Source organism: Teleopsis dalmanni, chromosome 1 (genome assembly GCF_002237135.1).
Source record: "Teleopsis dalmanni isolate 2A chromosome 1, ASM223713v2, whole genome shotgun sequence".
NCBI lineage: Eukaryota > Metazoa > Arthropoda > Insecta > Diptera > Diopsidae > Teleopsis > Teleopsis dalmanni.
The window spans coordinates 101,729,565-101,742,881 of record NC_051846.1 but is presented as its reverse complement, the minus strand read 5'-3'; the positions used below and the strand labels follow the sequence as shown (position 1 = coordinate 101,742,881).

Below are 13,317 nucleotides of genomic sequence, written 5' to 3'. Positions count from 1 at the left end.
AAATTATAAGCGTTTTTATAATTGGGTTTTATGATCTTTATTTCAATTTCTTTAACACAATGTAAATTATAAACGTTTTTATAATTGGGTTTTGATTTCATTTAATTTATACAATTGAATTTATACAATTTCGGTTATATATATATTGATTGTTTAATCACTTTTTTATGTGTACCCGTGTGTTGACACGTTCGCGATCGAAAAACAAGAGACAGAATCAAACCAACGGAGTTTACTTGCAGCCAAAAAATATAACAATAAAATTTGCTCATCTCGAGCGCAAAAAAAACAAAAGGCAATAAAACAAGACTTAGAACCGTTGGTTTGATTGCATCTTATACAGGGTTAGTTAGGTAAATTAATTAACCATATATTAACCATATAAAATATTATATATATATATGAATTATATAATATATTAATTATAATAATTTAATTATACAATATGATTTACAATAGATTAAAATATAATAAATTATAATATATAAATCATATAACACATCAATTAATAATTCTACAGATTCCTACAATATTAACAATTTGACTTTAACCGCTCTAACATCCCGCCCCCCTTGAAAGGATTTTCAATTGGTAATAGTGCGAGTTTGTGGATTGGACGGCGTATTACTCCTTTTGGGGTTTGCACATCAACAACACGAACCAAATTATCTGGACCCCTGATGCAATGCACGATTCGGCCCATCAACCAGCGTAGTGGAGGCATATTGTCTTCATGGATTATAACCAGAGCCCCCTCGGTGATGTTAGACTGTTCTTCTGTCCATTTGGTGCGTATCTGCAGCTCATTCAGATAGTCTCTAGACCATCTGCGCCAGAAGTGATGTTTGACCGCGGTTATACGAGACCATTTATCAATTAATGAAGCAGCTTCATACTGAGGACTTGGTTCAGATAAAGTTTTGAGCGGCCCACCGATAAGAAAATGTGCCGGCGTTAGCGCTTCGTAGTCGCTCGGGTCACAAGAATGAGGTGTGATTGGTCGCGAATTTAAGATGGCTTCGATTTCAATCAGTGCTGTTCCAAGCTCCTCAAAGGTGAATCGAGTATTTGATAGTGTTCGATACAGATGGCCTTTCGCGCTTTTTACAGCCGCTTCCCATAGACCTCCAAAGTGAGGTGCTCGGGGCGGTATAAAATTGAAATTTATGAATTGGTTGCTGCAAAAGGTCTGCAGCATCACTTGATTAGACTTCTCGAAAAACATCCTTTTTAACTCTACTAGTTTGTTGTTAGCCCCAACGAAGTTTGTGGCGTTATCGCAATAGATGTCTGATGGTAACCCTCGTCTACCGATTAACCTTTTCAGTGCTGCAATAAATGCCTCCGTAGATAAGTCTGACACGGCTTCTAGATGAGCTGCCTTTGTAGACAAACAAACGAACACGGCTATATAGGTCTTATATGGAACCCGTCCCCGAATTCGGAGATACGTTAATATCGGACCGCAAAAATTTACCGCAGTACGCGCGAATGGACGGCTTGGAGTGAGGCGTTCGATTGGGAGATTACCCATCATTTGATTAAGTAGTTTGGGTTTATAACGCACGCAGTGAATACACGAGTGCACGACTCGGCGTGCAATTTCTCGAATATTAATTATCCAGAAGTTTAGTCGAGTAAGGGCAATTAGTGCTTTTGCGCCTGCATGATAGTTGCACAAGTGTATATGCCGAACATAAAGTTCCACAAAATAACAGCCCTTCGGCAACAAAATAGGGTGACGTTGGCCTACTGAGATGTCACTCAGCTCGAGGCGACCTCCCACCTTTAGTAATTGATAACCGAATACATTGTCCAGGAAGGGATTTAGATGCTTTAATGTACCTTCGGCTGGGTTCCCTCGTTGTAGGCGTTGTATATCAATTTCGAAGAATTGCTGTTGGATGACCCAAATAATACAGTGCAATGCCTTTTGTAGCTGAATAGGTTGGAGGGTACATTCTCCGTTCTTCAATTTATTCTTGGTTACATGATAAAAACGCTGTACCTGCGCTATTACTCGTAGCATCTTAGTGTATGAACTATATCTTGACAATACCTGTAATACGTAGTTGTCTTCATTTGTGTTAACGAATACAACCTTTCGCGTCTCTTTATTGACTTCTTCCATATCCAGGTTGTGACATTTCAAATGCGGCCAGTATTTATCAGCGAGTAACAAAAATTCCGGCCCCGTAAACCAACAAGACTCTGATAATTGGCGGATGTTACAGCCGCGCGACACAACATCTGCCGGGTTGGATTGGGTAGGAACGTGTCTCCATTGCCCATTTGCGGTAATATCTTGAATTTCCGCTACTCGATTGCCAACGAATGCAGACAGGGTTGATGAGTGCTGCTTCAACCAATGTAATACAATCTGTGAATCAGTCCAAAAAAACGTTTCACCCTTAAATTGCGCAAATATTGGTTGGACCTTCTGATACAGTTTGGCAAGAAGTAAGGCACCACAGAGTTCTAGTTTAGGTAACGACTTCCGCTTTATAGGTGCCACACGGGATTTTGCAGCGAATAGCCTGACCGTCACCTTACCTGATGTGTTTTGTGATCGGAGAAATATACAGCAACCATATGCGCGTATTGAAGCGTCACAGAAACCGTGTACATCAACCTGTTGATAGTTTATGGATAGGCAGTATCTCGGCACCTTAACCGATGAAAGCGTTGTAAGATCTTGAATAAATGTTTTCCAAGCTGAGTGAAGATTTTGAGGGACTGACTCGTCCCAGTCCACACGCAAAAGCCACAATTCTTGCATCATAATTTTGGCTACGAGTATGATCGGTGCTAGTAATCCAAGCGGGTCGAATAATGAAGACGCAAGGGATAAGATGGTGCGTTTTGTTACAATATGACCTGGTTGTGCATTAAACGAAAATAGGAAAACATCTTGCATTTGGTGCCACTTGATGCCTAGAGCGCTGGTGACTGTATCTGTATCAAGATTCAAACTCTTTGTTGTAGTATCGCTGATGAAGTCATGATGGTTTGAATGCCATTTGTCAAGATCGAAGCAACCCTTCTGTAGAATGGCCGTTAACTGATGTCTGATATTGGTGAGTTGATCAATGGAATCTGCTCCACCTAAGAAGTCGTCGACAAAGAACGATGATTTAATGAGTGCAGCGCCTATTGGGTATTGTGTTTCAAATTTGTCCGCCAAATACTGCAAACTCCTGGTTGCTAGGAAAGGTGCTGATGCAGTACCATAAGTGACTGTATTCAACTCGTAAGTACTAACAGGATCGGACTCCGTATCTCGCCAAAAAATATATTGGAATTTTCGATCTGGTTCATCTATCAGTATCTGTCGGTACATCTTAACAATGTCAGCCGTCAAGGCATATCGGTGCAAACGAAATTGAAGTAGCAACAAATATAACTCCGACTGAATTGTCGGGCCGACCAGTAGAATATCATTTAATGAACGTTGCGAAGTTGTTGGACATGACGCATCAAAAACCACCCTCAGCTTGGTCGAAGTGCTCGACGGTTTTAAAACACAATGATGAGGGATATAATAATGAGGTTCGTTGGTTTTCGGAGTCTCAACACGCGTCATGTGTCCGAGCTCTCGATATTGTTTCATGAATTCTTGATAGTCTTGCTTCAGTGCACGATTAGATGACAATCGCCGTTCTACAGAACAAAAACGGCGTAAGGCGATATTGTGTGTCAAACCAAGACAATCTGGCGAATCTTTGAATGGTAACCGAACGACAATTCTTCCCATCGCATTTTGGTGGACCGTTTCACGATATAATGACTCACACGCAACATGTGCTGGTGACCATGACTTTGAAGCCGGTTGCACTTCCTCTATCTTCCACATCATTTCTAATTGATCGGAGACTGTATCTTCAACTGATAATAGGCATTTTGCTGCTGGTGATGCAAATGGCTGACCCTTGTACTTGCCAGATACAATCCATCCTAATAGTGTTTTTTGAAGTACTGGAAGATTTTCACCTAGTTTGATTTGACCGACAGACAAAATATCAAAGAAACTTTCAGCTCCAAGCAAGAGATCAACGCGCTTGGATTTAAAGAATTGCTCATCGGCGAGAGGTGTATTTGGTGGAACCTTCCACGACGATATATCGATTTCAGAACTTGGTTGATATGCGATGTGATTCGTAATACCAAAGTTTAAAGCAAGTTCAAGATTTGAATGACGAGATTTGATTGATGTGAGCGTCTGATACTTTATGTTGGTCAACGAACTACCAATACTGGAAACATGCAACCGATGTTTATGTTTTGCTAAACTAAGCTTCTTTGAAAACTCCTCCGTTATGAAGTTGACCTGAGAGCATGAATCAAGCAAGGCTCTACCCACTTGATAACTTCCCGATGAATCCTTCACTAAAACCAATGCAGTAGCTAGAATTATTTGCTCGGCCGATGACATATTAAGATGGGAATGGCTGGCAACGTTGTCGTTGGGCATAGCAGCGTGTTCTGTGCGTCGTGATGATCCCGCGCTCTTAATATTCGTTGGCAATTGCGAATGATGCAAGAGAGTGTGATGTGGCTTTGCGCAAACCTTACATTTAAACGTTGATGTGCAATTAACCACATGATGGCGTGGCGATAAGCAGTTTATGCAGAGTTTTAGGCTCTTCACCTTTTCAAACCTTTGAACCACCTCCAGTGCCTTAAAACGATGACAATTCTGTATTAGGTGTTCATTGCTAGAACAAAATGAGCAAGAATTGCTGGATGTAGATGCAACAAATGCGTATTGTTTTGAGCGTCTGTTACTCTTGGAGTTAAGATTATTAGGTTTACGTTGTGATGATGACTGATTGCCGTTTCCACTGTCGAGTGATTCGAGAAACTGGCAATGCCTATCCAATAATTTTGAGCAATCTTCCCAACTGGGTAATGTGTCGAAGTTACGCGATTCATTCCATTTCCTACGTGTAATTGCGTCCGTTTTTTGCATGATTAGCGAGATAAGTAGAGCCTCACATATTTGTTTCTCTGTACCTAGCGAACAGAGTGAACCATACAAAGCGGATGCATTGTTTACCAGACTACGAAGTTGTTGGCTTGACTGACCCGATACTGCTGGTAGATCAAATAGTGTCGCGATATTTTCGGCGAAGATTAGGCTATTATTGTCATAGCGCGATTTAAGCCTATCCAGAGCCTTTGGATAGTTTTCATTCGAAATAGGAAATGCCTGTACTGTCTCTAGAGCTTGACCAGTAAGGCAATTCAGTAAGTGATTAAATTTTTCAATATTTGTGAGGTATATTTCGCGATCTATGATTTGGAGAAACGAATTAATAAAATTGTTATAATCCGAGTACTTACCACTGAATGTAGGTAATTTTAACAGTGGTAATTTTTTTACTTGAGGTGGGCATCATTGCTGTTACGTCTAGCACTGATGCATTGTGGGCCTCTTCCTGCAGTTGAGACATGATTAATACTTTGGTGGAAACGTATAGGTCTTCTAATTCATCTCTAGCTGAGTCAGTTGCATCTAATTTCTCGATCAACGTCTGAAAAGCTAAGATTTGTTTAAAATATGATTCTAAAATACCTAGTCGACATTTCAGTTCTGGTTGTGAGAGCGAATTACTCTTTCCTTTGACGAACGCCTTGATTCTTGAAATACTCGCTTTCGTCGAGGCTCGCTGTTGTTTTAGTTCTGACAGTTCTGCCGTAGTGGTTGGCTCTGCCGTTGCCATTGAAACAGTTGTAGATACTTGAGAACAGCAAGGGATTTGACGAAGTCGAAAAGTCACAATAGCAACAGTGAGCTTTCCGAAATTGAACTGCTCTTACGGTGGTTGTTGTCAGACGCGACGTTGACGAACCCGCACACTTACTGATTGGAAGCAAATATTAACCAGTAATCAACAAGTAAGTTAACTTGTTGTTGTTGTTGTAATTGTTCAGCGTGACCTTGATGCGGACACGAGGTTCTATTTGGCGCTTAGCAGAACCTAAGGATTTGACGAAGTCGAAAAGTCACAATAGCAACAGTGAGCTTTCCGAAATTGAACTGCTCTTACGGTGGTTGTTGTCAGACGCGACGTTGACGAACCCGCACACTTACTGATTGGAAGCAAATATTAACCAGTAATCAACAAGTAAGTTAACTTGTTGTTGTTGTTGTAATTGTTCAGCGTGACCTTGATGCGGACACGAGGTTCTATTTGGCGCTTAACAGAACCTAAGCCGAGAACCATAGAATGCACAATAGTACACACGTACGATAGTATATAGTATATATGTACAGATGTACGATATTATTAAAGTTAGCACACTTTAGATATATAACCGTTTAGGAGCAATACTCACACGAGCACATTATGGTTACAAATTAACCACAAACAATAAAAGCGAAAGTATGTACAATCAACAAGTAAAGATAGCTTGTTGTTGTTATTTTAACTGTCGAGCACGACCTTGATGCGGACACGAGATTCTATTTTGAGGTTAGCGGACCTAAACCGAGAACCACCAATTGCACAAGAGTATATACGTACGATAGTACATATGTAATATATATATAGATGTACGATATATTATAATGGTTAGCACACGTTAGCTATATAGCTGGTTAGAAAAAGTATTCACACGCGCACATTAATGGTTACAAATTATCCAAAAACAATAAAAGCGAAAGTATGTACAATCAACAAGTAAAGATAGCTTGTTGTTGTTATTTTAACTGTCGAGCACGACCTTGATGCGAACACGGGGTTCTGTTTTGAGGTTAGCGGACCTAAACTGAGAACCACCAATTGCACAAGAGTATATACGTACGATAGTACACAGAATAGCTATCTGGAAGAAATATACACACGCGTACACTAATGATTACAAACTTAATAAGAAAAAATGATTACCACACGTGGGTAATATTTAGATTTTTTAACAAATTAGAGTTTAATAACCACTATTCAAATTGCAAAAAGTCCTGTCACGGTCGCCAATGTAAATTATAAGCGTTTTTATAATTGGGTTGTGTGATCTTTATTTCAATTTCTTTAACACAATGTAAATTATAAACGTTTTCATAATTGGGTTTTGATTTCATTTAATTTATACAATTGAATTTATACAATTTCGGTTATTGATTGTTTAATCACTTTTTTATGTGTACCCGTGTGTTGACACGTTCGCGATCGAAAAACAAGAGACAGAATCAAACCAACGGAGTTTACTTGCAGCCCAAAAAATATAACAAAAAAATTGCTCATCTCGAGCGCAAAAAACAAAAGGCAATAAAAACAAGACTTAGAACCGTTGGTTTGATTACATCTTATACAGGGTGTAATTATTATATATGAATTATATAATATATTAATTATAATAATTTAATTATACAATATATGATTTACAATAGATTAAAATATAATAAAATATAATATATAAATCATATAACACATCAATTATAATAATTCTACAGAATCCTACAATATTAACAATTTGACTTTAACCGCTCTAACATATACAATTTATTGTAACGATCCTGGAGAGACTGAGCATACCTCAGCAAATAAGCAACGACCCTAGGGGAAGTGTCGTTACAACATGTCCAAAATCGAAGCATTTGTAACATCTTCTGGGGGTAATTTTTTTGAGTAATCGGCACACGGTCCATCCAACTCGTAGTTTTGTCACCTCCTCAGCTTTACCAGCCTGCTTCTTTGGTATTACAATTATAGCCGTCCTGGGTCCTCCAGGGGCGCTTCTTATTGTTTTTATTGCCGATGGTTGTATTGCTCCTATTTGTTCTTTCCATGCTGTAATTATTTCATTCTTTGTAGTTACCTCGTCTAGGTATCTGAGTTCCAATGTAACTTTTTCTGTCAGTGTTTTTTTACCTTAACTTCTTCGGGCAGTATACTCTTGATGTTAGCTTGATGTACCATTGTTGCTTCCGTTGATCTTTTGAATTCAAATAGAAGTTCACCTTTTCGTGTTTTCCTAATGGAGTGAACATCATCACCAACTGTTTTAAGTTCTGGGGCTCCTTTTACTTTCCGGAGTATATCCGCAAAAGACATTTTCTCGGACGGTTTAATAATCACTACGTCCGGTCGAGGCGGCTTTACACGCTTTTTTGGTTTTAGGACCCATGCATTCTGCTTTTGGTTACCTTCAGCTTGTGCCTGAGACACTTCGGTGTTGCCATTCATTCCGAGCTGGAAATCCAGGTTGATTGCCAATGCTTTCCTTTTTCCTTAGATGGTGCATTATTTGATCGTATTGTCTTCGTCTTCTTAGGTGGAGTCTTTCTACTCCTTTCGATATGGTCTCTCAGTCTCTTGGATGAACCTGCTATTTGCTGCAGCTGGATAGTTTGAGTACATCTATCGTTAGTTCTGATGTCTTTTTTTTGGCTTGAATTTTCTCTCGCTACTTGTTTATAGAGTGACGTTGCTGTAGCTACGAGATCACGCATAGCTTGGTGGATGGACCTTCTTCCTCCACCCATCATTTCGTTGAGTTCGGATATTTTATCTCCGAGTTTGCTAAATGTTTCTTTTCTCTCTTGTAGAGTAGTGTCAGTATTAAGCTCTGGTGAAGACGAGCGGAATCTCTCGTTGCTCTGTATCTCATGTGATAGCATAGGTGAGCGGGTCAGTCTTGGTGCCCTCATGAGGGGGTTTTGCCTAGGACTATCAATCACTATAAGTGACTCCTTTGCACTTTCGGTGCCGGCTGGAGTAGTAGTGCCAGTGTGTGTGGGTGTTTTGGTTGACATATTCTTTGCAATTGGGACCCAACTTAAAGCCGTTATCTAACTTTCGTAGTGTAGTTACCCTTATTGTGGTTCCATGATTATCTTTGCAATGCAGGGAGGTCATGCGAGGGTTGACACATAGCCTTATGAGCGCATGTGTTCAGAGCCAAACCGGGAGCTAAGCAGAAGATATTTTTAACTGCCCCTACACCCCAACTTAACAGGACAAAACCAGGATCGTTCTTTAAGGCTTGCTAGGTTTTAACGGGACGGAGACAGATAAAGCATTAGCCTGAAATCTGTCTGGATCAGATTTTACTCTAGCCCATATTGGTAACAGAATACTTCATCCACCAGCCCATGTCATCATATCCACACGTTTGCTCCAGTATACCATAATCAGAATCTTACTGGTATCGATCTTGATGCCTTTTCTTGTAGGCCTCCTCCATTATCATGTCATCATGTCCAATCGTTAGCTGTTGTCCAGTATGCCATGGCACATTGTGTGTGAGGCAGTCAGCTTGCCCTCGCACACAACGTGTGCAGAAAAGAAAACGAGGAGCACATTTTTTGTGCAGACTCGAAAATAAAAATGCACCCAAATGTGTGGAGACGAAATGTCTACTGCACATTCGTGTGAAATGATGATTTAAAAGCGCACAATATTACGATGAATAACGCAACAAAATAGTATGGAAGACTGATTTGCATTAATTTTCGTCATAAGGCGAAATATTTTATTGAAGAAATGATTTTCTATTTATATATTAATTTTGAATTTATTATTAGATTTACATTTATTGCTTATATTACTTATTATTTTAAGGTTTATTAATTTAAAACATGGGAATAAAGTTGATTTCACAATGTACTTGAAAACTTTGTTATAATATAAAATATAAATAGAGTATGATATATGAGTTAAATACGTACATGACTTGAATAGAGAAAGAGTATTTGTTTCGAAATATTATGAGTAAAGAGGATCGGTTTTACGGATCTTACTTTGAAAATATTAAATATATCAATTTTGGACGACTTCATAAAATTTTATTTATCACTTAATCATCACTTTTGTCCTTTAAAGTGTAAGTGATTAACACGACTGAGGCTTAGTTTGTTTGTTTTTTATATAAGAGTATCAATTAAAGGTATTTTACCTAATCTATTATTAAGATTCATTCATATATTTCTGTGGAAACTAATTGGTTTGAATTTAAAAATTTTGTGTCCTACCAAAAGAGTTAAAAATTTTACTTCCTTTTTATGTTTTTTAAGTTCACATTAGCAAGTCTAAGCATCCTGCTACCTGTTCAAGAAAATATTTTCCTAATCTTTCGTGTTTTTTATTAAAAATTAGATACTCTACCTATGTAAATATATATTTTTTGTGAATAAAAAAATCTTCCTAAAATATGTTTTTATTTCTTTTAAACTGGTGCAAAACTTACCAAACAAATACTTTAAGTTCACTTACTAAATTTGCATTTAAAAATGCACAAAAGTTGCGAAGTAATATACAAACAACTAATATTTTAAGTTAAAATACAAATAAGGTTATGACAGTTATAATTTTTAGTTAACATTATAAATACTTGTTATGATCCGTACCTAGTTTGATACGGACTGAAGCTAATCCGGCACTTGAACCAGCTTAGCTTTTCACGATATGTTATCCTCCGTATCTAGTCTGATACGGATTCACTAATCCGGCACTTTAACCAGCTTAGTAATTCACTTACGTAATCCGGCACATGAACCAGTTACGTAATTTATAGATATCTAGATATATATGTAAATATATATATAGATATTTATTTATTTATTTTATGTTTATTATTGATTTTCAAATTCGGCACATAAACCGACTTTGCTCAAGGTTCTTTTAGGCACTTAAACCAAAAGAAAACACTTGGTTGTATTCAGGTTGTTAAATTGAATCAAATGTTTATTAAAAATGTTGTGCTTTTATACAAAATTCTTAACACTAAGCTTATGGTAAAGGAGGAAATGCACCCAGTTCCCACGATTTGTTATCCGATGGACTTTGAACATTCAAGGCCAAGGGCGTTCGTGGGAAATATGTGCATTACCTATGCTTATACTATTTAATGCAATCAGCAAGCTGATATATGTATTTTGCCATATATCAACCTGCTTCACAAATTTGGTGACTTAAATGTGTTATCACTGAAGCCATGCGCCAACTCATATTGCACCTGTGGGAACAACAGAATTGTCGCAGCGACTTGCCTATTGCTGCAACTCACAACGAACACACGATAAAAGAAAATGAACATAATGCTTATCAACCTTGCACAGTGGCGTGTGAAGATGATCATGTTACGTCTGGCACGCTGCTAGCGTGCGAATATTTAGTTGTGAGAGCCAGCAACATTGCTAAATGTTTGATAACACAAATAAACACCAACAACAAAAACAACATAAGAACTAATTTAGGTACTTATGTACACATATAATTAATGCACTAATAAGAATACAATTATAATAATTGACAATAATAATACAATAATAAGAAAACAATTATAATGATTGATACAATGATAATAGATTTAATATGAAACTTAACATTCTCCCTCCTGTTGACTTCGGTCAAATCTGTGCTTCTACGTCTATTTCGAATTTTGATTGTTGTTGTCGAGTTCGGGGTTGAGGTACTGGATTGTTGTTCCGCTTTCTTCGTTTACGCGTATATCGAACTATGATAATGCATAGTATTAGTATACTTAGTCCAAGTGCTAAGTACTCGATAGCAAAATGATGTTGATGATGTGCTCTTTCATTTGCGGGAAGTTCTTCTTGTTGTTGAAATGTCTTTAAAGCCGCTTTCAGCTGATTGATGTCTATGGCACCTCTCTTCTTTCGTTTAGGTTGTAGTACCATACTCGCCGACAACATTTCTAAGTTTGTCATTTTGAATTGGTCAATTAAGACCCAGCAATTGTTATAACCATTCATTTGGTCACATATGGTTGCCAATGAGTTAGTTGCATTTGTGATAAATTCGACCTCTAACTGTAGAAAACTTATATCATAGTAGGCTATGATTGTCCATTCTGCTGGTGATCTCATGATTGAACCCATGTGTTCAAAATGGATCCCAGGCTTTTTATTGAACGATGTGATGCTGATCCCATTAGCAGATATCAGCGGTAGATAGAACATGATGAGTAACGCTAGTACATAGAGTTTTGCCCGTTTTAGTGGCGTTTCTTCAGGTTGAAGTTGGTGTGAAGTGGTAGACGAATGTAATTCTGCTGGTACCGGTGCCAATTGATGTATTGGCCGCTTCAAACTACCATTCTTAGTTTTACCATCTGCCACTCGAATTTTACCTTTAATTCTTGGATGGGTATTCACACTTCGATTTACTGGCGATTCCTTAATTTGACGAGTATTTCCAATAGATGTTGCTTCACGTTTTTTCTCGACATATGTAACTTGCCCATCATGATTCGCAACTTTATCTAATTTTTGCTCATTTTCGGTGGCCTTTATACAAGTGATTGTATCCTGATTACATCCACCTAAGGCACCGCTGCATACCCAACCAAGCACGGTATTCTGTAATACTGGTAAATTGTTGGTCATATGAATTTGACCTCTTGATATTAACGAATAGAAATGCTCGGCACCTATTAATAAATCGACATCACTGTTTACATTAAACTCGGAATCGGCGAGTTTGATGTTTTTGGGGATCGGCCAATGAGATATGTCGAACGATTTGTTTGGTAGAGGTGAGGTAATTTTTTCCATTACAACTGCTTTCAATTTTATGTTGAAATTAGTGGTACGTGACGAAATGTTGGCAGTGACCTGATGGTTTGCCCTTCTTTTACCTGTGCCAATTCCTGTGATCCATATTGGATTTGGATTTAGCTGTAGTTGTAAATTTTTGGCCAGGTTTTCTGACATTAGGTTCATTTGAGAACCAGAATCCAGAATGGCTCTGCATTCAATTGCTTCGCCAGTATTTGAATTAATATTGACCTTGGCGGTCCCAAGCAACACATATGGTTTTGTTGACAGTGCTGTAGTTAAAACAGCAGCAGCTTCTTCTTGATTGGAGGAAGTGGTCTTCTTGGATACAGCCGCGTTGATGTTGGTGAATTCAGGTGTGCCAGTTGTTGGCGCCTTTACATTGTACTGAAGATGGAGTAATGTGTTGTGCGCTTTATTGCATTTGACGCAATGCCTGCTGTTGCAATCACTTGTTCTATGTCCGCTGCGAAGACAATTGAAACACAATTTCAACCGTTGTGCTGCGGAGACACGATCAGGAACTGATAATGCCAAGAACTTGTCACACTGGTGAATTTGATGGCCATTGAGGTGACACATCTTGCAAGATAGCGTATTGTTTGTAGTTACTGTTGCTGTCACTACTTTGACTGCTGGTTGATTTGGATAGACACTTTCCAATGATTGAAATCGCTTTTCCAGAAATAGCAGAAAATCATCAATTGATTGTAATTCGCGCGGATGCACTAGAGACTGTTCATATAGCAGTCTAGTTTGTTTATCCAATTTTTGATTTAATACATATAACAATATTG

At 38.2% G+C, this 13,317-nt stretch overlaps 1 protein-coding gene across 1 annotated transcript; it reads right to left on the bottom strand.

Moving 5' to 3' along the window:
- Positions 1-530: 530 nt before the first annotated feature.
- On the bottom strand, positions 531-6,360 carry LOC119666068. The gene is made up of 2 exons (XM_038075345.1): positions 6,212-6,360; positions 531-5,981 (listed from the first exon to the last, which is right to left on the bottom strand). The coding sequence occupies exon 2, from the start codon at positions 4,967-4,969 to the stop codon at positions 533-535; it is 4,437 nt and encodes a 1,478-aa protein (XP_037931273.1). The 5' UTR covers positions 4,970-5,981; positions 6,212-6,360; the 3' UTR covers positions 531-532.
- Positions 6,361-13,317: the final 6,957 nt, after the last annotated feature.

What these genes read in the sequence shown, in the direction of transcription:
- LOC119666068 (XM_038075345.1), bottom strand. Translation starts at nt 4,969, where the DNA reads ATGCAAAAAACGGACGCAATTACACGTAGGAAATGGAATGAATCGCGT.